The sequence below is a fragment of the Drosophila mauritiana genome, chromosome X, assembly GCF_004382145.1.
Source record: "Drosophila mauritiana strain mau12 chromosome X, ASM438214v1, whole genome shotgun sequence".
Taxonomy (NCBI): domain Eukaryota; kingdom Metazoa; phylum Arthropoda; class Insecta; order Diptera; family Drosophilidae; genus Drosophila; species Drosophila mauritiana.
The window spans coordinates 19116047-19143500 of NC_046672.1; the positions used below are offsets into that span (position 1 = coordinate 19116047).

General features: G+C 42.8%; 2 protein-coding genes across 3 annotated transcripts; both read right to left on the reverse strand.

The window, feature by feature from the left end:
* Positions 1-749: 749 nt before the first annotated feature.
* On the reverse strand, positions 750-17209 carry LOC117147394. The gene is made up of 4 exons (XM_033314263.1): positions 16185-17209; positions 2881-4342; positions 2535-2726; positions 750-2470 (listed from the first exon to the last, which is right to left on the reverse strand). The coding sequence occupies exons 1-4, from the start codon at positions 16263-16265 to the stop codon at positions 2277-2279; spliced, it is 1929 nt and encodes a 642-aa protein (XP_033170154.1). The 5' UTR covers positions 16266-17209; the 3' UTR covers positions 750-2276.
* Positions 17210-20173: 2964 nt separating this feature from the next.
* LOC117148253 (monocarboxylate transporter 7) lies at positions 20174-26483 on the reverse strand. 2 transcript variants are annotated; one of them, XM_033315555.1, is made up of 5 exons: positions 26397-26483; positions 22487-22949; positions 22265-22391; positions 20627-21919; positions 20174-20550 (listed from the first exon to the last, which is right to left on the reverse strand). In XM_033315555.1, the coding sequence occupies exons 2-5, from the start codon at positions 22778-22780 to the stop codon at positions 20408-20410; spliced, it is 1857 nt and encodes a 618-aa protein (XP_033171446.1). In that variant the 5' UTR covers positions 22781-22949; positions 26397-26483; the 3' UTR covers positions 20174-20407. The 2 variants fall into 2 exon arrangements, with proteins under 2 accessions (XP_033171446.1, XP_033171447.1); XM_033315556.1 differs by lacking the exon at positions 26397-26483 and adding an exon at positions 24157-24259.
* Positions 26484-27454: the final 971 nt, after the last annotated feature.

The window sequence follows — 27454 nt, forward strand, 5'->3', positions numbered from 1 at the left end:
GCTAAGCTTCTTATGACGAAGGTTCATAATATGGCTTTCCCGATAAGATTAGCCCGGACACTCGCACACAGTTTTCAAATTTCCCCGTGGTGCCGGCCCCCGTCGTGATTTTCGAGCATTTCCGCAAGTCTAGAGATACGAAACCGTGTGGGTGGGTGTTCGACTACCACGCCCCCGAATTCCAAATTCCGTGTTGTAATTGTAATGGTACATTTGCGAATAACAAAACGATGTTCGAGCATCATTTGGGCCATTATCATCGCCCTCCATCGAGAACAAGTTGGCCCGACTCCTACGCTGATAAGAGTCTCCAGACCTAGTGCTTCGGACAGGTTTGTCACTAGATTTACAACAGTCCTCGTGGGTCGTCGCATTCCACACCCTCCTGCGAGATTGCTACTGCTTAATTTATACAAACTTAAATTTATTCTTCACGCATTACATTTGTTTACACGCAGACGGTGAGTTTTGCTCAACTCGATTCCATAAACGCATAAACTTCGCACTTAATGATGGCGATTATAGTTGAGGTGTAACCCAACCGGATGTTTGAGTTCCTAGATGAATTGGATAGACCTTTGCTAGAAACCTTGCTCTCTTGCTTCAGTCAGTTACTCATCTATATCCATTGAGTGCTATTTAAAGAAGTTTAGCCTTCTTTATTTCTAAGATGACAACTATCTAGTCTGTTGAAATTTGTTAACTTTTCTCGCCTGTGCAGTTCCTGGAAATATTATTCATAAAATGCATACTTTTCATCGCTTTATTTTACCAATTTAGTATACACACATATTCATATTCACTGATACAATATATTATTTAGCAGGGCTACAATATCGGGCAATACATTTCCAAAAGTTCGCTTCAAACGCTCGTATCAAAAACGCTCCTTACTGTGTTACTAATTCGACAAAAATATATATATATATCTATATATGCTCCATGATAAATTTAAGTACCCAAAATATACTTAATCTAGTAGTAATTTGTGTATATAGTATATCCGAATGTCGTCATCTGGGCATCGGCTAGTTTAGTTCTCAGTGTAGCATTCCGCGCCGAGCCCAAAAGTTTGCTACATTGAGTTCACTTGGTCTTTTTCCACGGCTCGTCGTGGATTCGTTTGCATTTATTGCTTATCGGTTGGGCTTAGTTGCAATTTGTTTAAACAATGTGATAGATCTTACAGGCTTAATATTTTTGGACCAAACATACACGTCATCATCGCTTCATTCCGATTTCGACTTTGTTTAGTGCTCTCCAAGTATTCAACTCCAATTGTAAATATATATATTGTGGCATTTCGTTGAATAGAATAGAAACAGAGTCTCATCGCCTTAAAAATTTAGGAAAAGCTCCTCTGGCGGGCTGTTCTTCTATATTTCGTCAGTTCATTTAACGCACTTAGTTGCATGCCAAAGTAGTTTTCGTATTGAACGTAGGATAAATGATATATAGTGTTTTATTTATATTTGTATAGTTTAATTGTTTTGTCGCTGCTTAACTTCGCTCCTTAGGTACATTTTAAAGCCGATCAATTTCAACACTCCTTCCTTATCTTCTCGTCGCATCGATGTATCTTCAGATGCAGATGCAGTTGCAGTTGCAGATGCAGTTAACAGTATTTTTATAAGTAGTGATTAACTTCTAAATTAAGAACTATCTTTGAACTATCACATACAAGTTCACTAAGAAGCAAATCGGAGAACAATTCAAGGCGAAACGCTTGGGGAAGAGAACGGCTCGAATAATAATAATAATTAGAAAGTTGGGAACTTAACTGAATCAATTTGGGTTTCCTTGATTCTAACATGAAAATGTAAACGCACTTTGTTGTGGTCTTTGTGGGGCTTCTGTGTGGGCCCCAAACCCACTGGGATGGTTACACTTAAGAGATGTGTTCATACAACTAAAACTGACAAAAATTCTTCTTAATCATATAGGTACAGTTATGGTTACACGTTGGGTATGGAGTGTGTGTGATTATGTCTCTCCAAGATCTTAAGTCTCACTAAGCATATTGCAAAAAAAAAGAGCACAAACGAAAAAAATGACTTAACTATGTTGAGTTTTAATACATTTTGGGGTATTAGGCCTCCACACTCGAGGATCAAACGTAGTCTTATCCTTCCATTGTGCAGGAACCTCTTAAGTATATTTATAGTTGGGCACTCGTACTCGCTGGAGGAAACCCTCCGTCTCGCCGCGACACTGTCTTCCTTAAAGTAGATCTCTCTGGTCCATCTCATCCCGTGTCCAGTGCTCCGGCCTCCGGCTTACAGCTTCACATCGTTCTGGCCCGACGTCGCTACATCTTGGGTTGGCAACTGGGCGGCATCGGCGGTGCGACGTCGCGACTGAATGTACTCCACCAGATACTCGATGCCCCAGGCAGTGGCGCAAATCATTATGCAAACGCTCTGGGTGTGTATGCAAATCGGATAGCTGTCGGTCAAATCCCGAATGAGACCTGGAATGGGCAATTGTCTGTGTTAGCTGGGTATTCTGGGCCAAAGATCGTTAGATTTCCATACCAATGAGCGGTCCAAATGTGATCACAAATAGGGCTTTGCCCACCAGATGCCAGCCGAATGCGGAGGGCAGCTTCTCCAGTGAGCAGTATTCGGATACGGTTAGGGTGAAGTTGCTCAGAGCGGATCCACGGAAGAAACCGCAGATCGAAAGCCAAATCATCAACTGGGTCCACTCCGTTTGCTCAGCCATAACTGCAAAGCACAATGGTGTGTTAGGAATTTGTATCAACATCATCAAGCATCAATCAGCTGTTATCTGAATCAAATTGAACATTTTTTCTAATACTCAAGTAGCTGGGAATGGTGCCACTTGAATACTTCTACTCCCAATGACGCAACTACTCACTTGAACGGGTCAGGGCAACAAAGATGATGGAAACGAGGAAAATGGTGCGCTTCTTGATTGTGGTGCGATCGAATATCGGCGGTAGGACAATGCGAGCGGCGATATCCGTAATGGCCGTGATCGAGAGGCAAAAGGCGACGTCCGTCTTCTGGTAGCCCAGATTGGCAAAGAAGAACGGCGTGACCATCTTGAAGTTCATCTCGGCCACATAGAAGATGGACAGACCGAAGAGCAGATTGAGGAACATCTTGTCCTTGAGCATATCGATGTCCAGCAGATCGGCAAAGCGGCGCCAGAAGCCCGGCTTCTTGGCCTTCTTCTTGGCCTCCTCGTCGAGGGCGGCGGCTGCCTCGGCCTGCTTGTCCAGCTCGGTGGGCTTCATTTTGATGAAGCTATCGCGATGACCGCCGAGGACAATGCTGCCCGTGGCGGTGCCAACACGTCGCAGTTCGCGATCGTTCTGCTCGAACTCATCGTCGCCGGTGTTGAGATGCACCTGGAGAATGGAGCCGGTGAAGTCCATGTAGGAGAGGTTCGAGGTGACCGAGGCCTTGCGGCAGCGCAGCTGCGTGGCGTTGACCTCCGCCTGCGAAGTATAGCCGCCCGAATCTCCGCCCGCTCCATGGGCGGCGGACTGGACTCCGGCCAGGGACATGATTCGCGGAAAGGTTGGCCTCTTCGGAATACCCAGCCGAGAGCCGTTCATCGTGTTCATGGCCATTTCGGAATAATTCTTGCGCATCGAGTGCTGGTGGGGATGGGGCTTATGGAACAGCAGCGTGTTCATCTCGGGCAATGCGTCCTCCTCGTTGCCATCCTCCTTGATCACCTTAAACACGGGCGCTCCAGCTGATGCCGCGCCACCTGCTCCGCCCACCGTCAGCTGTGGCTGCGGGGTGGGCAGGGCCGAGATGCACATGAGCTCCTCGTCGTCGAACTCCTCCTTCATGTGCCACTTCACCGGCTGCAGCAGCACCGATCCGACCGTGGCATTGAGGGCCACGCCAGCCAGCAGCAGCACCGCCCCCCGGAAGTCGTACGCTTCCAGCAGGATCCGCACCAGCTGCGGCATTATCAGCATGCCCATGGCGGTGCCAGCCATCGATAGACCCACCGCCTGCCCACGCTTGTGCTTGAAGTAGTGATTGAGGGCCACGAAGGCCGCCGATGTGGAGAGGCCCACGCCGATGCCGTTGATCACCGAGTACGTGCTCAGGATGTGGGCCATGCTCGTCGCCGGCGATGTGAGCGCCAGGCCCAGGCCGCACAGCAGAGATCCGGCGATGGCCACCTTGCGGTAGGAGAACTCCTTCAGCAGCGGCCCCACAAATAGTCCAGAGAAGTTCATGCACACGTCCAGCGCACTGATGATAACCGCTGCTCCCGTCGTGCCCACATTCAGCTCCTTCAGAGTATCGCCAAAGAGCAGTCCAAACGACGGTTCGATGGAGCGGGTGGCCAGCTATGAGAAGGGATAGAGGATTCGGATGAGTATCAAGTGGTTAACTGGAATATTCCTCTCACTTTGCGACACTTCGACAGATATCGTGATGAAGCTCATCTCATCGTGAACTGTTCTTAAAATTAACATGCAAGGTCAAATTTTCCTTATAATTGAAGAAGTCTTTAATCAATTTGTTTTGGTCAAAATGAACCATGTTACTTTGTTCGCTTGTTCTAAACAATTTTCTATAGCTAACACAAAAAAGAATAATTGATATTGGGCATAAAGTGTTCATCAAAATGTTAGAGAAACTTTTGAAAATAGGTTTCAACTTCATCAGTTGTCCATATTAAAAACTAAAATATAGATTTATTTGTTGAGCTTGATTCATTGAAGTTTGTTTCCACTCGTCAATGTTTTTCAAGGCTTTCGCGTTATACATCCATCAGATTATCGACGAGCTTTCATTGCAATTCTTCGATTTGCTCCCCATAAATTATACACTCGATTCGCGATCTTGGCATTACTTTTATTCTATTTGTATTTTTATGTGGGCCAATTTGTGCTAGCTAATCTGCCGTTCAGAGGCCGCGTGATTTATCGGCTCCGGGGGCAGAGGGCCTGCATAGAATTACGTGTAGGGAGCGAGGATGGCTATGAGCCATAACCATAACCATAACAGTCTGATAATAAGCGAGCGACTTGGGGCATTCTTGGGGGATTGGTGGAATGTGGGGGGCAGGAAGAAACGTCATCACACGGATAACCGTATCGCAAAAATACCCCTTATCGCTTTTCACTGGGACAAGCGACAGCCGAACCCTTCGACGCGGGCAAGTGGTCAAGAGGAGGCCCAAAGTCAGCACTACAGCACCCGTATCGATGCACTTGAGATGATGGTGGTCCCCTGATGGTGGCGGTTCGCCTTATCGATTGTGCAATTCAACTGGACGGGCAGCCTTATCATCGCGTCCAGGGTCTTCGGATTCAGCTCTGACCAGCGTTCTTTTCCATTCATGATCGGTTTGATTGATGCGTTCGATTGCGTTGCTGTTTCCTTGTGGACTTCCTTCTGGTCGCCAGCTATAACTGGCCATATCTGCAACTGTCATGACACAGTCCCAACGCGAGCATGTCCAATTTGTATGCGCAAGTGGTTTGGTTTGGCCCAAAAAAGCTGGACTGCTGCGAATTCGTTATAAGATATAGTGCTCATTGAAATTCAGTTACTTTGTCCAACTTAGAGGTCAATCAAACGAAATCAATCAATGCTAAACCGATTGAGTTCTCAATAGAAGAAAGCCGCGATTCAAGCTGCTTTGAGACATTTACTATGTAAATAGTGGCTCGAATTACTCGATTTGCTGTCTTGCAATCAGAAACATGATCCAGAGCATATTCCAGTTGCTGATATCATAACTCAGCATATTATGCCTTCAAGTTCGCCGAGGCCTACGTACACGATTGATCGGCTTTCTTAAAGTGTTTTATTTATTTGCGACGGGGCTGCGATTATTATTGATTGCGCCTCTCTGGTGTTTTGTAGATTTTCGAATTTCTTAATTGCGGCGCTATATGTGCTTTTATGGGGCGTTTCAGTCAGAGCCTTAATTGCCTGATAATTCAATTATCAGAACTCATAATTGCAGAGGGGAAAACATTTGCGGCATCGAACACGCGCTCACAAGGTGTTCGCAAGCAAAATGGCCTGGCATGGTTCAATCATTCGCGATCGTGGGTGGTATATATCGATATCGGGCCATCCATAATTCACTTTTAGTTCCCACACTTTGATTGAAAATCGCCGAGCTACGGCTGATTGTTCCAATCAAATGGTTTGACCAGGGCTGCAAACTATTTTCTTGGACCTTTAGACTTCTTAAGTTACTTAAGTTCGCAGTAGCTTAAGTTGGCTAATAAGAAGGGAAATCGAATTGCTAAGCTAACAATAATTTATCTTATTCCAACTTTTCTGATTTACATCTGTTCTGGATTGCAAAGCATTCCGAACTTCCGCTAAAACAAGGAAATCTCAATCAACGCGCGTTTTTCAATTCCGCAACATTTTTCAACACTACCCGTTTTCATTTGAAATTTGCACATTTTCAGATGAGATGAGATGGATGGCTTATTGTAATATGTAAATATGTACACACATTTTCTGTTTCCTATTGCCCGTCGATGGGAATTATTTATTGACAATCTTATTTGGCTTCAATCGCTCGACAATTTTAGCGAAAAACAGCCAAGTATAAACAGCAAACGCGATAACAACCGAGTGATCTGTTTGTTGGATTTGGATATTGCTCCAAATCAGCTTATTGATTTATGCGCCGCTGGCTATAATTTACACAATTAGCCGCTAACTTATTTTTAAACATTTCGTGCAATATTTTCGATTCCAATTCACAAGTGGATGCTCCGTTGCCGCCGCCTGCGTGAAATTAACGTGACACTTGAGTGATACATATGAACTTGTATACTATATAGGAGTGTATCGTTACTAATCCCTATGCATATGTATATGATATATATATAACCTAACCCAGTCGAAGTGCAAACCATTAAAGAAAGGGTTTATGGCATGGAGAGCAGTACTTTATTACTTGGAATGTGATTTATTGTTTTTTTGTTGCCACCATTTGCACAACTCATAAATAACACTTCCGAATCGGAAGCCATACGTTCCATAAATGCAACTTGCTGTCATAGCCATAGTGAAGACTTTATTCACATTCATTACTGAATATTGAATAACACCCATTCATTTGTGAAACCAGTTAAAGAGGCTCTAATTTGATGGGACTTGAAATGACATTCCAAATACTAATTGCAAGATTCGCTAAATATCTAAATGATCTATTTGCAGCACCTCGATCAAGACCCAAGTCGATTTCACAATTTGAGAATATGACACGCCTGGGAACCGGGATACGAAAAGTTCCACTGTTTATCTGAAAAGATATTGGATTGGGACACTTGGGAGCCACTTGGCGGCGCGTGTTTCACTGGCTTCGAATTTCACTTTTGGCGTGTTATCAATTTTCAAGTCCAAAGTCCGTGTCTCTTTCCTGCGTGCGAACGTATGGATGGATGGATGGGTGGATGGAGGGGATATAACCCATATAGTTATGCCATCACAATGTGTCACCCTTATGTCAACGATGACGTTGTCGAGCGGAGGACGTCACCGGACTCAGCGTTCCCATTCCAGAAAGCTCTTGACCACCATCGTAAATCAAGTCGATTCCATTCTATCGATTTACCATTTTGCGTGTTTTGCGTGGCATTTTTTATGCTTCCACCAACTTGATAATTCATGATTCTAGTGCTCAGCCCTTGTCCTTCACAATTTGAACTTTATACATTTTTTGTAATTGGTATCTGGATGTCTGACCACTTTTAAGTCCGATAAGGAGTGAATAGTTGAGCCACTGGCTAGTTTCCGGGTCCGTCTTGTCCAACTGGGCAGTGCAGTAATTGGCCCCAGAAGTTAGTAGCTCATTTTCAGTAAGCCAGAGTCGCTCAATTATGGGTAATCGTCTAGAGAAATTGTAAAATTGTACTACTGTACAATTCCGAATGTAATTGAGAGTGGGAATGCCTAATGAATTTATTTTCGGCACCAACACACGCAGTTTTCAGCTCGCAGTGCGGAAAATTGCGTTTTCTTGTAACTTAATATGGCCGTAATTGCGTGCGAATCATGCAAAGGTTGGCTATATATTCAATTTGCTCTGCGCTTAGCTTTATAATTAAACCATCACGAATTTAATACCTTTGGCAAATCTACGGTAACAGCTAGATATCGAAATAATTGAATTGCAGTTTATTGTTCGATTTAGCTTTAAGTTCAGTTCAATGGAATGGGGTGACTTGTTAACCCGTTTAGTCGAATGCGTTTTATTCAGATTCGGTTACCCCCCGCAACCCTTTGATTTAATCAAGAGTACATTTGCATATTGAAATTTAACGTTCAGCTGCATATTTTTAATTATATATATTTTTTTGTAACTTTAACGAGAGCCTTGAACTTGAGATGGCTCTGTCTGTCTGTCAGCAGGAAAAATGTTTCCTCTCGGCGGAGAATTTGCAGGAGAAACAGAGAAACGATCCGCGGAGAATTAATTTGTTTGAATTGAAATCGAATTGCCGCTGTTGCTGGGCCCTTGTGGCAATTGAAGCAATTAATTGTGAAGTACATTTCACTACCGAACCAGCAAAGCCGAGCGAATTGCAACTCAACTCGACTCGATTCAACTCGACCAAACTGAACTGAACTTAACTGACGGGAACTTAACTTCGGCCGCTGCCAAACATTTCAATTAAAAGCAACAACAGAGCAGCGGAAAAATAATAATAATAATGGAAACGAAAAACCCAACAAAAAAAAGCGAAACAATGACAAAAAGTTGACTCGACTTTGTAGCCATAAAACAAAAGCCGTCACCAAGCTGAACTCGAAATTGAATCGAACGGAATCGAATCGAAGCCAAGCCAGGCCAATCGAATCGTACTGCAGCACAGTGGGCACTGGCTATGGCGGAACTAATCATTTCATTTACGATTATATTGTTTTGGGAAAAGCATTGAGAGCTGAAGTTGCAGCAACAAGTTAATATTCAATATTCATTATCAGCGGTTCGTGCCAGCGAGGCTCCACTGTTAATGGGGCAGCAAATGGAGCGGATGGGGGCTTAATGTTGGGTCTGGGCTGCTGGAGATGATGGAGATGCGGCTTTTAGCTGGCTTGCACATGATCGCAATCATGTGATTTACCCAGCACACAGTGGACATTCTCGTGCACAGAAACAAAAAATGGTGTGATACATGAATAATTTGAATTACTTTGAATAGCGCGTAACTATCAGACAGATAGATATAAAGATATCAGATATATATCAGATCATATATATAGAAGGGTATTTATGGGAATATTATGAAATCAATTACAGTGAGGTTGCGCAATTGTTGTTCAGTTAAAATGTTTAATTTGCTTTACATACTTGTTCTATTCAGCTTCTATGAGCTATTCTCTTTCTTAATTAATTATTTTCTCAATTGTATTGCAGTGTAAATATGTAAATGTAAATTTTGCTTGAGGATTCAAATTTTCTGGTATTCAGTAATTCTAAAATATGAAATTATATCCATGTATCTCAGTGATTGCTTGCGTGTATCCAATGGTTAGCCAGCCGCTTTTTTATCAGTGCAGATACAGATAGTCAGGCTGAGATTCAGATACAGATACAGAAACAGTTACGAGACCAGCTGTTCGCTGTTGCCTGTAAGCGGCAAACGAGTTTCGATTCCATTTTCTCGAGCGGCACGAAGGCGGTCCGGGCAGGAAGCTGCAGCTCGACGGTGCCACTTGCAACGCAGTCACGTGATCGCGCGACAAGCATCAGCTGCTGGCCTTTGTTGTGGCCAAACCGGATTTGTGCCCCAAGACGGCGTCAGTGGCGCACATTTGACTATTGACATTGATGGCGAGCCGTTGCTGCTGGGGCTGCTGCAGAGCGTATTGGGGCTCGTTCATATTCTGCTGCCTTGGCCACGATCACGTGACGTCGCTAAACTAAATTGGGTATAAAAGAAAGTTTACTTCGTCCCGTTGTGTTGCCTTGTGGCAAAAACGTTTTGGCTTTCGTCCGAGGGTTTGTTAAGCTAGTTGTACATTGCACATGCAATGGTCATCTGCAGTATTAGCTATTCAATCTAATGGTCTAAATCACAAACTTCATTTCAGGCACAGCAAAGGGAGTGGACAAGATATCTACATGTATTCCATGTGATATCTGTGCATGTTTTCAAGATCAAACAGCTGTATCATCTTCCATTGTTGCGAAATCGGCTGATCTGCAGGCATAACACGCCTGAAAATCACCACTTAGTCGATGGGTAAATGAAATGTCTGGCGCGTGGGTTGGACATTAACACCCGCATCCTAAATTGATGGCCCATCCAGGAATCCGAATCTACCAGCATATGCACAATAGATCAATTCTTCGCGAGCTCGCTTTTAGCAGTTGTTAGAATCTAATTTAATTAACATTTGCATATAGCCGCACGCTTTTCGATCGCCCAGAGATTCAGCGATGTGATATAGTTTGGTTTTAGCATTCACTTGCGAATGCTCATTGTGCAGCTTCTTCGTGCGAAGTGTGTTTGCTCAGCTAAAGGGGTATGTGGGCTCTGCGATATGTGGGATAATATATATTATATTATACATATGTTTCAAGCGATTACTGTGCTCTATTTAAATTCTATTTATTGTTTCGCTCGCGCCCGCCACTCGGAATTTGTCAAAGAAATTAGCTCGCATTTGCGAAAACAGAGGCCAATCCACACACAGAGCCATTCGCCAATTGTGCAAAGAAGCTGAACGTCACAATTAACCAGCCACCCATTCGAATTACTCGGAATTCGTTTGCGGGAATTAAGTGGCAACATATCTACAAGTTTTCATACAAACAAATTGGGCAGCACACATGTACATATAGAAAGTACTTCCTATTAAACATTCGATGGAATAATGCTTATTATTATTGACTTTCTAAATGGCAACAATATCTCAATGGCATTTGACCGCCAGCTAATCGAACCATAATAAATCAAGCAATTACAATGTTTTCGAGAAACCTGAAAGCATTACTTTGCCGGTTTGTCGGTTTTTTGACCCCAAGGTGTCAGGCCTAAAGAGTCGTTTTTTCCAAAAGTCAACGCTACTGGAAACCCCCAACAGCCAGCTGATTCGAAAGACGTTAACGTATCTGAAACACCATTCGGAAATGTTCTAATTGGCTTGCGGAGTGCGACGACACTAATGCCACTTCACCAATATCAATTCGTATAGTATGTATGTGTGTATGTGCGGCATGTCCAGATATAGATAGATTGTTCGGCTCGAGTGAAGCATGCCGGATACTTTATGACGTATTGAGTGAGCATGCGTTAGTCGAATGCTAAACGGTCGCCAGATCGGTCAAACACTGGGTGATTACACCCCACAGAGGCTCCAAGCGAGGCGCTTCTTCGGATTCCGGCGGGCAATCCAGCTCGTTCTCTCACGCTCGCCTTACATGTCCAGCCAGCCAGCCAGTCATCCGCTAATCAAAATCCGCATATTCTAATTATCAATGAAGCCAATGTGCTAACTTTGAAGTCTGGTAACATCTTGAGCACCCTGAACCAATGTGTTAATCGCACCTGATAATGATGATAACACAGACTGAAAAGCGGAGACCGACCGATACAAGAACGGAATCGCAACTAGTGACGACTTTTCCTTTGTGTTTTTAATTACTTGTTTTGCTCTTTTTTCGTTTTCGAACGTTAGGCTTCAAATGGAAAACAAAAGGCTTAGACAACCAAATTCGCTACGGCTAACAGATACCCTGCTTTTAAGCTTATATCTGTAGCTAGATTCTATTACATTCATTGCGTTGCTCGTAGTGAAGGGAAAATGTTTATGATTATGTGGGTATGGAATTCGCATCCAAACCATTTTATAGAAATGAGGGGAGCATTATCATATCAAACTTCATAAATATATAGTACCAATGGCACAATATACCCCGAGCTAATGGGAAACTGAAAAAAAGAGCACCCGCAACATGAACTTGGTATTCAATTTTGCACTGACACTGAATACACAAAGGCGAAAACACCATATATAATTTATAGGTAAACAGAAACAACAAATCAGACGACGTTCTCGGCAAAACAAAACAAAAAAAAAAAAAAGGTGTACAGAAAACGAACCGATGAAAATAAAAAAAAAAATAAATAGAAACAGATTCGTCGCATGCTCAAAGTCAGTGGAGCAAAGTCCACAGTTGTTCCGCCGAAGAAATCTTCGATCTGTCTGTTTTCAATTGTTTTGCAAATTTCATCATCGGTCAACCAAAGAGCCACCTCGTCGTTCCCACTCGCCACTAATATCTACGGAATACACTTCATTTGCCGTTTCCAGTGTTTGAACAAGAAAGAACACAACACGGTTGCAAATCAATCACAATCGAATAAAAATTGACGAGTTGCGAAGTCAATCAATTGACCCCCATGGATTTCAGATAATTTTCCACGGTTTCTTCCTTTGGCTTTTCAGTGATTTTCACGACTAAATATGGAGACTAATCTGAATTATCTGAGATTCAAGGGATTTAATTGGGCAATTATGTATGTGTTTGATTCAGATACATTTGATTGTATGATTGATTGAAATATGCATTTACAGCGTTGAATAATCGAAGGGATAGGGTGTGGATACCCATGTGAAATCGTTCTGAATTGAATATCAATTTTACTTCGATTAAAAATAAACCATATACGCACACATTTCGCATATATCTGCATATGCATATATCTCTTCTTTTATAGCCCCATTCCGCTATCGGTCACGTGCTTTTGCTTTTCCCAATGGATTTCTTTGTTTTGGGGTCTTACGTAAACACTCTCCTCCAGCTAATTTCCAATTGGATTGCGCGGATATTTGACTACGGCTATATGGCTAGTCGTTCTTTATCATTTCCTCGGGCCTTGCAGACAGACAGACGACGCGGTTTTTTATTCTTTGGCTACCTGATAAGGTATTTAAACAATGTAGGCGCTCTACATATGTGTACATATGTGCCCAAAGTTTGTAAAAAAAACTCTAGTTAATCCCCAGAAATTCAGTTTTAATCGCTATATCGGGCGATAGAAAAGCAGTACGAAACTACGCATAAATATCGTATTATTTTGAACTAATCTCTCTAATTTGTACCCAAACAACTGGATTTTCTGGGCATTGTTGCATCTTGATTAATTGCCTATTGTCAGCATTACTCAAAGTATTCTTAAAATCGGTGAATAGCAACAATTTCGTAAAGTTTTACGGTCACGTTTCCGGCTAGATTGTGTGGAAAATGAAAAATAGGTTTTTTTTTTCAGGGGTCCAGCGACTTGGCAACACCTGTATAGTTTTAGGGTTCCTTTTTTCGCTTTTAGTAAGACTCATGTTGTTTTTCAAAGCAGCTTCAGAACGGCATGGTTTATGGTGCACATATTTCTCTTCAATTGGTTTGCCGTGTTGTATAAGGTTCAAGTGCTAATTTGCCTCGTAAATGATTTAAAAGCGATTAAACGTGTGCCTGGTCGAAGATAGTGGCACAATAACTGAGCGAAAACAAACAAAAGTCGCGATTGCGATTAGTAATCGTTCGAACTTAACCTATAATCGAAGCGGACACATAACCGAGTGATTGGCATATCAGGCCATCTAATCCCAATATTCCTGCTCCCCTTCCAAAGATGATCGATTTGAAATGCACCTCACATTCTATTGTGCTCTAAATTTGTGGGACAAGCGAACTACTCGAGATTTCGGAGTAGAAATAGTTGGTCGTGTGACCATGTGGGTCAGCAAGCAATATCTTATCTATCTTGTTTCCATGGGATACATTTGCAGGGCCAATTTTAATCGACTGATTGGCAGATGACTAAAGACAAAGATATGTTTCTTTTGCCTGAAATTATTGGAAGGTCGTGTGAACTGTGCCCTCCCGTTGTCATTGAAGTTTCAAGGATGCGGCACGTTCATGGCGAAATATTTTGGGAAATCCCATGTTCTGTTCAGCCTGTATTCCAGCCTAAAGCCCCAACCCAAAGTGTCATGAATTTGGGCTTTCTCTTCACAAGTACATATTGAATGCGACCGAATACAAAAGGCAAATTCCGTGGCAAACACTCGATTTGTTTTGCAAATGGCGCATTTCTGATGGGTGCTATTTTATTTTCTAGTGTTTTGCTTTTGTTGCAACAAATGTTGGGTGGGGATTGACTGGAAGAGGCCATCGTGGGTTGACCGATTAGTAACCAGAAAGATCGATCGGTCCGACTTTTAGCTTGACAAAGAAAGTGTTCAAGATATATAGATATATATTGCAAGTATTGCGAGGTTTTAAGTTCTTACAACTTATATCTATGATACTTTACTCGTTAGCCTGCTTTTGTGTGTAATGTTGAGACATTGAAACCATTAAAACCGCCCTCGCGCAAACTTGTCACAACGCATTTGGCTTCAATGGCCGAGCCATTGGCACTCACTGTGTGCTCACATCCTAACCATATCCCCCCATCTGTGCCGTGTTGATTATTTTCAGAGTCGGCGGCACCCAGATGATATAAGCATCTATAATGCTCATATCATTGCCTTCACACTGAGCACGCATAATCATTGCATGGGACATGGACTTGGACTGGTACTGGTACTGGGACCATTGCTGTCAATGCTCGAGATCTTCGCTTGGCCACACACAAATTAGCATTTGTAATTGCACATCGTCTCGGCTCATTTAGCAAGTCGCTTAGTTATCGCTAATATGGAAAGAAGGCAATTTCAGGACCATTACATAATTGACATGATCTGATTTCGTGTCGTTTACTTCAAGTTCGCCATGAGTCATGCCATAGATAGTGGACATTCGACAGGTAAAGCGCCTTTCAAGAGTCGCGATTGTGAAGTTAATTAACTCTGTGAATTTGTCTTCTCAAATCATATCATGAAAAAACATATATTGATAAAGATATATAACTTCCTTGTTCCTTGAATGCATATGGAATAGAAGAAATAAACGATTGGATCTCAAATGCATTGAAAGAAGCAAAACACGACGCTCAGTTAATGATGATCTCACCACCAAGCACATAAATATGTGTCAAGGTGAGTGTTTTCTTTGGGAATATTCCAAAAATCTTTTCAAAATCCGTACATATAACATCCAAGGAAGTGTGTCAATTGATTCTTCACAGCCAGATTCTTGCAACAAGGGGCACAGAATAAAACTAACTGAATGAACAACAATGTAGCACGTAGGCATATAAGGAGTCCACCACAGCCAACTACATAAATTGTGGAAAAAAAACCACCTCCGTTGAGACGCATTTTCGAGATCACGCGGCGGGTGCGTGACCGCCAGCCAGATGCCGATCCGTGTACCCACAGCAAACTCTGTGGCCATGATCGGGGTCTCCTTTTTCTCTACTCCACATACTCTGCTCTGCTTCTCTGTCAGCTCCTTTTCAAATTGGAAGCTGCTGCTGTTGGCCAAAGAGGCGTTTTGAGGCAGTGCACAGATGCACAAACTCAGGTGTGGGATAAAAGGGAATGCACATATTCGTAATGCAATATTCCGCGAAAATGCTCCTAATTAGTAAAAACCTAGAACTAAAGATGTTAGTGCTCATTTAGACTGTGATTGATTGACTCAAAGCGCAGCGGTCTAAACGTGTCTGTCAATAAATCACGATCTACTTCATTTAAGTTTATTACAAGCTCAGTACTGCGAGCGTTTTAATGGCCAGATATGCAGTGATTTTTAAGGGCGTTTGATAAATTTGATAAACAACGACATCGCCCTTCCAATAACCTCTTCCCTGTTTGCTGCCCAAATCACGTCCATTTGGGTATTTATTATTAATGAAAATGGTCTAAATGCCGCCATCAACCTCCCCCCTCCCCCAAACATACGAATATTACAGGTAGCCACCATAAATCCGAGTACAAACATGTGAAAATGCGGGTAGGACCAGAAGCATATTGAGTTTCGTCATATTTCATTTGAATCTTATCGTCGATGTGAAAACACGTTTACCACGAGCCATATAAAAATACAACTATGAAATGCCATGGGCTTTTGGAACTAACCTATCCTAAGTGGCAATGGGGAAAGTGAGTGAGATGGGGCCAGGGAATTGCTGGATAAAAGGTTAGCCAATACGTATTAGCTAATTGGCATTGGAACGTTGTGTCGCGGGGTGAATCTAGTCTAGTATTAATCAGTGAGCTGGCAACTAAGAACTGGAAATTTGAACTTACGTTGACCAAACTAACGCCAAAGCAGGCGACCCATCCCCATCCACCGTCGGGCGCCACTTTTCTGGGCTGTTTGCTTGCCATTTCTGCTTTGTTGTGCTGTGCTGAGTTCTCCTCGGTTGTCTGCTTTTCCTGGATTTGCTTTGTTTTTGTTTTGGTCTTATTTTACGTCTCTATATATGAGGTGTAGCACACATATAGATTTATGGATACTTTTTTACGTTGTGGCTTTGTGTTTTTCGATTTTCTTAATTTATGCCCGCCGTCTCTGTGGGGTTTGTTGTTTCTGATGTTCTAATTATATTTTTCCATTTCTTTGATTTTTAGACAACACACTTACGAAAAAATTCAAAAAAAAAAAAAAGAACAGACGCGAACTCTTGTTCGTTAGGTTTTTACGATTATTTCAGCTTTATCACATTGGAATTTGTTATTTAAATTCATTTGATCGGTGTTTGTTTGTTATGTTTTTCCTGTTTTTGTTTTTTATTTTAAGGCACTTGGGGGAGAAACGCGTGGTGGTTTGTTGTTTTTTTCGTATTAACTTTTGATTATAATTCCCTTTGGTCAGTCGCTAATTTTGACATTTGTTTTGTCAGCCTGTTTTGTTTTCTGGTTTCTTGTTCCAGCTGTTTCACTGTTCTCCCTTTCGTTCAGGGGGGTGTTGTTGACTGCGGGTGTGTGTGTGTTTGTGTGTGGTAGTGTTGTTGCAATAGTTGTTCCTGTTCTGTTGTGTCTATCGCAGGGGGGAGGGGGCGGGCCTTTGTGGCCTGCGTTGCGTCGCTCTCAGCGGACTTTTGCCGTTTGGTAGTGTGGTCGCTTCGCACAGCGCTATTTATTACAAAAGAGGGGGCGGCAGGCGCTCAATGTCTCCTTCTCCTTCTCGGTCTCCGTCTTGGTCTCCCTTTCCCTGCTGTCGCTGTCTCTGTCTGGTCGCCTGTCCGTCTCGCTCGCTCTCTTGTCGCGTCTCTTCCTTCCTCGATTTCGATGAGCTACGCGCGGCTGTTCAATCGATACTGAATACTGAACACTGACTGCCGTCGCCGTTTGCCGTCCCGTCGCTGCCGCTGCCTCAGTCGCCGTTACCGTCGTCGCACAGTGGGCCAAATCAATGAACTAGTTAACTTTGTGATCCAGACTTCTAGAGCTTTGATCACACTTTCTGTAAAGAACGCGAAAAATTTCAAGGCTGCAAGCTGAGAATTATTAATTATTATTAACTTATGAATTAATTTCGGTTTTTTTTTATACTAGATCTGTTCGTATATTTAGTCAGCCGATCGCTTACTAAACAATCGAGCTTAAGCAACGAAAATCGGAACTGGTTCAAATGAAATTTGAGTAGAGTGCTTCCGTTTGGGCCCACTGTGCCACAGTTTCGTTCCATTCAGAGAGAGTCACAATGTCCATGTGTGTCTGTCGGTGTTGCAGTATTTCAAGATCGCGTTCTAATGCCGATCGAAAGAGAAATAAAATGTGGAGTGAGAGAAGTCGCTTACTTCGCTGGCCAAAATCCACAAACAATGCGCCTTGCTTCTTTGTTTACATTCGTTCTTTGTCTGCAGTTGTTGCGCTGCATTCGCAGGCTCTTCCTCTCCTCGCGTTCTCCTCTTTGCGTTCTTCACTTGGCCTTTTGACGCTGCTGCAGTTGCGCAAATGAGCCAGCTCTCTCTTCCGCTCTTCGCTCTTCTCTCTCGCTCCCTCTTTTCTCTTCTGTTAACTTGTTGCGTCTTTGTGAAAGAGTGATAACAGTGCGCCCTCGTAAATGAGATCAGGAGATTTGAAATATTGCATCTGGCTTTTAATTGTTGGTTCTTTCTGTTTGCAAATTGGATTAATGCATCAAAAAGAAATAGTTTAAGACTTATTTACCCAACATTGGTACTGAACTGTATTTATAATTAATTAAGGAAATTAAGCTATATATCTAAGGCCACGGCGCTGCACCAAAAAGATTGACAAATAATCGATAATTGCTGGAGTTTCTGGGGTGATAGGGGGGAAGTGGGGCAATGACACCGCACACAACCACGTGGCATTTGCATGCGAGTACCAGAAGCTGAAACTGCCGGCAACAGATTGTTGATTTGCTGTACGATGTTGCCACTAAACCACCCCCATTGGTTACACACCTGCTAACAGTCTATTGACCCGATCTCGAACAAACTAGGCAGTCCTGACGCCACACATCCCTGCAGTGAGTTATTTTGTTAGGACTTGCAAAATAAACTTGAATTCTTTAAAACGTTTCTGGAAAACGTATATGATGATGATTCTTAATATATTAATATATATATGATTCTTAAAACAGGCCCCTTTTCTATAATTGGCAAACATATCGTTAATAACTAATTTAGCACAATTTGCGGGTCAAACTAGACATTCACACAATTAATTATTGAATTATAAAAAAATATTAATTTTAATAAAACATTTTTGGGAAAGTTTCTTATGGATAAGCGCTTAATATGTAGAAAAGCAACGTATTGAAATTGTAGCTATAAAAAGGCTAGATGGGCAGTCCAGCTGCTGAGTCCTGTTTCCTGTTTCCTGTTTCCACTTGTTGCTCAGTTGGTTACGCCACCCACTCTCTGTGGGTGGAATGCCCACAAGTGGATGGCTTTAAATGTGTGCCTTCGTTTATCTGTGATGAAAAGAGGATTTAGTAGGGCGAAGGTTCAGTTGTGCGAAAGATGGATTACCACCCACTATGCGCGCAATAGAACACTGACCCACCCGAAGCACCTTTAAAAATGTATAGTACTTATACTATATGTTTAGATACATACATACATATATCCTCCCATAAGTTAAACTTTTTGGAATATTGAAATTGAATTGAATATGTTTTTTGGCAAATTGGATTTTTTAAAATGAGAGTAGCGGGCAAAGAGTGTTCGGTATGCCCAAGCTGGTCGATTTGGTTTGATTCACTCTGCTTTTTTTTTCCATTTAGTTCCGCTGATGGCGACATTACTCGTGGTTACAAAAACCGACTGCGACAAATTTATTTGTCATTGACTTGGTAGAGACCGAGAACTTGGCCATAGCTTCCTGCCTGATTTTGGCATATGTTTTCTGTATGTTTCCTCTCGATCTATTTGATAAGCACCGCGGTGCATTGAACCTGATCGCCTCGTTATGAGATTGTTTTAAACACTTTTTTTTTAACCCTGTAACTTTCCGCTGGCGGAGTTACATAGTATTTTTATTCCCGGTTCTTAACCCATTCATTGCTGTATGTTTTGTTGTCATCGACCAAACTGGTTTTTTCTTTAGCACGCCAAATTTGCACATTTAATTTTTGGGTCAACGGGCTGATAACACAATTCTACACTTCCCTCCATCCAGTGTAGGTGTTTTGCATTGATAACAGTTTCAATCAAATTATATCTGGATTCTATGACACAACTCGTTAGATCATATAGTTCGATTTGCTTTTCGCATATCTCTATCACCCCCGCTTCAACTTAGTCGAGGTTCTAAATTTCCATGCGAATTACATATTGTATTATACAATACTCAGAGTTGCATGAAGTCAAAATAAAAAAAAAGTTCTCAGTAGTCAACTTGCCACCAGTGTTTGTTCAATTTTTCCGCATCAATTCTCAGTGTCATTGATCATTGATTTGAATGTTGTGATGAGTAGGCTCGTGATATTCACGTGCTCCTTCCAATTAAGTTGGACTTTCTTCCGCAGTGTCATAAGACTTTTGTTAGATGTTGAACTTTGGATTCTGTCAGACGGATGGACAGACAACTTTTGATTCGACTTTATTGCTGCATCACAAGAAATTGGATCATATAATGAAGAGACTGATCGCTTACCAGGGCACGTAGTAACGAAACGCACCACAAAAAATGTAAACTCTGTGATTGTCCGATTATATCAAGTGAAACGGCAATCGAAAAGTTTGAATTACTACTAACTTTAGGTATAACATTCGAACACCTTCAATGAAACGCTTGTTTTAAAGTTTAAGTATTGGCAGCTTACGCATATTATTTAACAATTATCAATATTTAATACAATTAATCTGCTACACTCGAAAAGTATATACACAATGTACACGCTGAATATAGTTTACATAAACATACAGATAAAAAAAAAGCACTGGGCAAATGCGATAACAAGAATAACATTTTGCTAAAGTTAGGATGGATGGGGGAACGGTGTTGGTCCTGGAATTGCTGGCACTGAGTAGAACTACGCCATGGTAAGTTGATCAGTTGATTGACTTGACGGGTGGCGATTTCCGACTGCGGGCGCGGATGAAGTCTTCCAGATACCAGCCGGCAAAGGCCATCACGCAAAGGGCATTCAGCAGGTTGAGGGTCACCGCATAGCTGGTGTGATCCCGGATTAGGCCTGGATGAGCGTTGGGTTACACAATTAGAAGATTAGAAACTGCAATTATATAGGTCTATGTATATCTATTGCTCACCAATCAGCGGTCCGAAGATCATCGAAAAGGTGCCGGACATCAGCAGCTGCAGCCCAGCAGCCGCTGGCAATCTCTTCAGGGGCACATAGCTGGGAATGATCAGGGACCAGAAGACCGTGCGGAAGGCCTTGTTGAGGCCCAACCACAGGAAGATGGCCATCATGACGTAGAAATTGGAGGTCATCGAGAGGAACATGCGGCCAATGCACATGCCCAAAATGCCCACAACGAAGAAGGTACGGTTGCTGAGATTGATCTTGGCCGTGATCAGGGGTATAAGGAATCGAACCACCAGATCGAAGAATCCCAGCGTGGACATGGCCAGGGCAATCTGATCCTTATTGAAACCCAGATCGCTTAGGATGAAGGGCGTCAGGATGGCGAAGTTGATCTCCACAAAGTTGATCAGGGTGATGCCCACTGCCAGGTTGACATACGTGATATCCCTCAGCAGATCCATGTCAAAGAAGATCACCACTTTCATGTAGAATGGCAGCTTCTTGCGGCGCTGGCGCTCCTCCTCATCCTCCAGCTCCTGCTTCTCCTTCTCCGTTAGCTCGGTGTGGTGCACTTCGTGGTCAGAATTGTAGCCAGTGGCCTCCTCCTCCTTAATGCTGTGACTCACGGATATGCTGCGCAGCTGGCGCCCTGGATTCGAGTCCTTACTGCTCAGCCTCTTCAGCTCCAAGTGGCCATTGCTGTCCGATTTCTCCCAGGTGTTCAGTCGATTACGAGTGCCCACGCTGTTCAGCGAGGCCCGCGAGCCAAACCAACCGTCATTGGCACGTGGCAGCACCGGGGTTTCCGGCTCCACAACATTCTTGATAATATCCTCGTCCTGATCCTCGCGCTCTGCCAGCGGTTGGACCTGCTGCAGTGCCTCCGCATCGCGATCCCGCTTCACCACGTGCCACTTAACTGGCTGGTAGATCAGCGAGCAGGCGATCGTGTGCAGTGAGGCGCCGGCGAAGAGCAGTGTCGTCCCCTGGACACCGAACTCGTACAGCATGTAGGTGGCAAAGTAGGGGCACACAATTGGTCCCAGGCCGGCTACTCCGAACTGGAAGGCCGTGGCAGTGCGTCGCTTCACCTTGAAGTATGTATTGACCGCCAGCGAGGAAGCGGATACCGTCAGTCCTCGTCCGAATCCGTACAGTATCGAGAAGCTCATTATGTAGACGGCGAAGGTGTCGGCGAAAACCATCCAGAAGAGTCCCAGGAAGGTCAGCACGGATCCCACCAGGGCCACCACTCGATATGTGTAGCGTCGGAAAAGCGGGCCGTTCAGCAGACCTTTGATTAAGAAATCGAATTTAATTGTTGTCTCGTAGTTTAAATTTGGAACTTAATGGCATGTGAAGAAGTAGTACTTTGGCTTCATCATTTAAATTAATTTAAAAGTTTTCAAGTTCTTTAATATTTAAAATTCACTAAATTCAGAATACTATCGATTTTTCATCAGAGAATCGCAAGCAACTTGTGATATGGCGCGATATTATAAATCTTATAGTCTCGTTGCGATTCGTCACTACGTGGACTACATACAAATGAGAGTTACGGCTGCTCATGACTTTGAATATCTCTCTATATCCATCACTCTATAATACTATCTCATGTATATTGTTTTCACCATCTCACCTGTAAATGCGGACACAGCAATCTGTGTGTTGATAATGGTGGTCAGTTCGGAGCTGGAGATTCCTAGACCAGCCATGCGATCGCGGAACAGGATGCCAAACTGCTGGGCCAATGCGAACGTCACCAGCTGGAGTGGAGAATGGGAATGGGAATGGGAATGGAGAAAGAGGCAAGAGTGAATATCTATGTCCAGACAGGCGAGTAAATGCGATGGCCACTCACAATGTTGACGCCACTGGCGACGGACACCAGCCAGCCCCATCCGCCGTCGGGCGCCACAAAATCTTCACCCAGATCGCTCTTGTCCCGCTTCTTTTTCGCTGGTACCTTCTGTGGCTGCGACGCGGCGGCTATGGAATGAGTATGCGTAGGAGGCGCTATCTTGGTCTGGCCGGCTGATCCATTCTTGGGCAGCAGCTGCTCTGCCTGCTCTTCCGGTAGCCTCAGTCTGAGTGCCTCATCGTTGTTGTTATTGTTGTTGTTGTTGTTGTTCTGACTGTTCCCATTATCGGTCATCTTGGAACTGTGGATACGCTGGGCGTCCTGGACTAGGATTAGGTGGGTTTGGAGCTGGGAGCGTGGGGCTTGGAATGGTTTAGCGCTGCGGGCTCTTGACCGGTTGTTGCATTACTGCTCGAATCGGATTGATGGGTGCGATCAAATGCTGGAACCAGTGATTGCAATTCTGTGCATTGAAAGGCGGAAAGATTGCAAACTTCGTTAGTGGAACTCAAATAGAATGTTTTTGCATGAAGCATCACTTTACTTATTTCGGCTTGCTGAGTTGACTTTCATTTTGCACATTCATTGCTTATTTATTTAAAGCGTTCTCTCACAATAAAATATTCCAAATGTAATTTTAACATAACTAGTAACGATAAGCAAACACTAACATTAAAAACAAACCAATAATTGAACTTAAAAACCGCTTTTTACACAAGCTAAACAGCCGTTTACAGCTAAATTGAGGGATTTTTATTATTATTATATTAATTTATTGTTTTTTTTTTAGATCGAAACAAGACTTGGCGAGGCGGCGGGACGAGAGCCACAAGCTCGACTGACTGATCAATCAGGCTGCGAAATATTTCGGGCAACTCTCACTCATCTTGTGCTAAACGATTTGATATTTTTGGGTTTTTCGAGGCCTGGAAACGTGACTGCCTTAAAAGCGACAGGTATGTAAATAGTATCGATTTAGCACCCATTATATAAAAACGGTAACACACCAACCAACAACGGCTCATCAAAACGTCAATGGGTTCGATTGTCGGTTATGATGATTATGATGATGATGGTTTGTTCGGTTAGTCAGTTTGGTTGGTTGGTTGCTCGGGAGAGCGCCGCCTTATCGCGCCTGCCTGCGATTTCATTTCGGAGAGCAAAAGTTACGAACTCTATTTGCTTTTTTCTCGAATTCGGAACCCGTATCCGAGAGTTTGCTGACCAGAAGTAAGTGTCCATCGTAAATACTTGAGCCGACTTGGGCGACAAAGGCACCGAAACATCGAGATATATAAATGTACATGCATACATTCATGACATGTATCAGGGCCTGTCGGCATGTGGGGCTTTAAATGAGATCGTATGGTGGTGGAGGGATCGGGTGGGTGAGAGCAGGGGGTACCATGTGATAAGACGCACTCCTTTGCCCGCGCCGATATCGTCTAATTAGATTGTAGCACCTCGGTTATATCCGCCGCACAGGGGTTTTCACAACCAATCAATCGCCGGAATCACTGCACTGCAAGAAATGTCGCTTCTTTGCTCCTAATTCCGACTTATTTTGCTATAAACTATATATTTAATCATCACTCCGCTCATCGTTGCAACAAACAACGTTTATGGAATTGTGTTCGAGTTCTCCTCGGAGCACCCACTGTCCCACTTACTCACTGCTCTGTCGCACTCCGAATGGCCACCAGTGGTCTGGCGACTGCTCCAGCAGCTGAACCGAACCGAACCCAGCCGAACCGAACCCAAACGAACCGATCCCCGCGAATGACCACTGCAAAAATATATGGGGGCAAGTGATAAGACTCGCTGGCAAAGTTCGCCCCATACTCGTAGGCGATACACTAAGAAAGCGGTAAGCGGCGTGTACTAAAGGTCGCGCCGCACGGAACAAGTTAGTTGGCCAGTAAAACGCTGTTCAAATATCAATTTTACAGTGCTTTAATTGCCAGGCAATCAGCAACATACACATTTCCATGCATGCTAAACACACACACAGTGGGTAGGATCAGACTTTTGACTCTTCGACGAGTGCTTATCTAACGAATTGTGATTCCGTTACTCGATATAACCGCATATAATGGGCCTAATTGACCTCAGTTTTAGGTTTTCAGTTTTCAATTTTCAGTCCAAGTGATTCAGCTCGTTGCGTTATCGAAGGCGCCTGGCAAGAGTGGATACGATTATGACCACAACTGTGGAATTTTTCAATGCCAATCATCCATCAGCAGAGGCACATGGCAGAAATTGGCCATAACGGCAAGACAAGACACACGTGATAAGGTTCTGCACCAAAAAAGGCTAAGAACGCAGAGAAAAGAACGCACTTTAAGATGCATATTTAAGTGGTGTATCTTGTGGTGTGATTAAGCATGCATAACTGAAATGTGCTAAGTTAATTATCATAATTCAAAACTGGTTCTTGTTGCGGGATTCGTTGGGGAATCCAGTGAAATTCGTTTATCAGATTAACCAATCAGATTATTGCAATTGTATCTTTTTGTTGTGCCCACGTAATCCAATTAAGTCTATCTTCATCTGAATAATTACATTTGTTGCACAATGACTGAAAAGGCTACAGAGATGAAACAGATATATTTAGTTGACACACATCAAATATAATCGAATGAACAGCTGCTACTCGTTGTTTTTCAAACAATTAATAACCAAATAATATGACTTTCAACCACTGTAGTGCCTTTGCGTAATGAAATCATACAGTTTTTATAATCAGCTAATTGTGAATCGATTCGATGTGTAAACTTTGACCGCAACTGTCGTTTCCTGATTCTATCACTTCCCACAAAGAAGTTTGATGATAATTAACTTTCCTAACTATTTATTGCTTGGGTTATTCGCAAATACATCAGTTTCAAGATTCAAGATTTAAGATTAGACTCAAGTGCTTGATTAACACGCGTCGTTTAAGGCGATCAAGAGCCGTCTAAAGCCAAACACAAACATTTGTATAATTAGAGCTTTCCGCATTATATGACTGCCCCTCCCCACCCCCACACATTCACTTCCCACCAAGCCAGGGTATGATGATTGTTAACACACCATAAAGGAGTATTTGCATTGGCCTAACAAAGATGTCGGAATGGAGATGATGCCGTAAAAAACATTTACGGCCGGTAGACAACTGCCTTTTGGTAGCCACTGTTTGCCACGGTTTGTGATTCTACATACATCCATACACATGTATCTATGAGGCGAAATCGCTCCGTTTGAGAGGAGTAGCCACTTTGATTGATATTCGGATTGACTGATTGATTGGCGGGAGAACAGCACAGCACGTATGCACCGATATCGAAATGATACGTAACGCTCAAAATTATCTCATCCCAATTCGTCGACATTTCACAATAAACCGACTATTTGTTAAATATATCTGAATATACAACAATGAAGTGGTGAAATTGCTTCACCTTCATTACAAATGATGTATTGCACCATAGGTATCTGATTTATGTTAATCATAAACTTGACTTTTTCGCAGACTTTGATAAGACACAAGTAAAATGCGCTGGGGAATTCCAAGAATATTTGCCTATCTGGTTCCACCAATAAAAGTGTTGTTTTTACCGGTAACAATTATAAGTGATTTTGGTGAGTTGTAATCACATGGCGCAGGCGTTCGAAAAACGTGTTTTCAAGTTCACATACATTTCGAAAAAGTATCTTTCAGATACTTGCGTTACATACGCCCCACATATTATTCAGTATGGCGCACGTGTCTCGCGAAAAGCGCGCGCTTCGGTAAAAAAAATATCATTTAGTTTGCTGCTCTAGTGCTAATTGCTACTAAACTTAAATACAAATGCTAACGCTCACACACTCTATATATATATATATATACATATATATATGTACATATATTTATGTATTTGGGCCGTACGTTTTATTTTTGTAAATGTTTTCCCCTCTCCTCCGTCGTCGGCTGTTGTTGTTGTTGTGGTTGTTATGCTGCAGTAAAGTTGAGATACAAAACAAAAACAAAAACAAAAGCACCAAAAAAAAAAGAAGAAGAAGATGAAGATTTCAAAACGCGACGAGCGGCGGCGGCGGCGGCAATTCAAGTAAATAGAATATATATGTGTATCAAAACATATATAGATGTGTATATTCAACAGGCGACGACTTTTCCGTTACGTTCACCAGCGCGAACTGAACTGAACAATTTTGTGAATTATAGTATTAAACGGCCAAACACAACGCACACACTGGCACACATCAATGCAATGGCGCGCTCGCTGTTTCCACTTCTCCCGCTTGTCGTTGTGTGCGTGTTATTTTGGTCTTTAGCTTCGGTTTCAGCTTTACCTTTACCGTTGCTCCTGCTCGCTCCGCCTCACCTCTTCCTCTTCCTCTCCTTCTTCTGCCTTCTATTTTTTTTTTTTTGCCTGTGTTTGCATTTGTTGTTGCGCCGCCTTGCCACGTTTTTTGATAAGGGCATTATTTCGTGTTACCACTGTATTTGCTTTACTGTTGTTGTAATTAGTTTTGTCGTCGCAGACCCGATTATCAGCGGCAAATATGGGCAGACATACATATGTACATACATATATGCACACATGCTGACATACGTACATAGGCACACACACCCACGGACATCGGTGCACACAGATAACTCCGTACTGAGCGCATTACGTATACGCACGGTACGCGAAAACCAAAAACAAATAACACAACTCATAAATACATTATGATAGCGTCGACGATTAGAATTTGATTTTGCCATCGACCGCCAACGCCACCCTGGGGCAAAGTGTGATTTGATTAATTGGAAAACGCAATTTCCACGAGTGCCAGCCGAATTAGCCATTTTCATTTAAAGCGAGCAAACGATGATAGACACAGCTTTGGTGCAAAAGTTTGGTGTTGCTCTATGATCACGGTTTCTAGGCCAATTAGAATGGCTTTTTTATGATCTTGAACTAATGCTATATGTTTTCT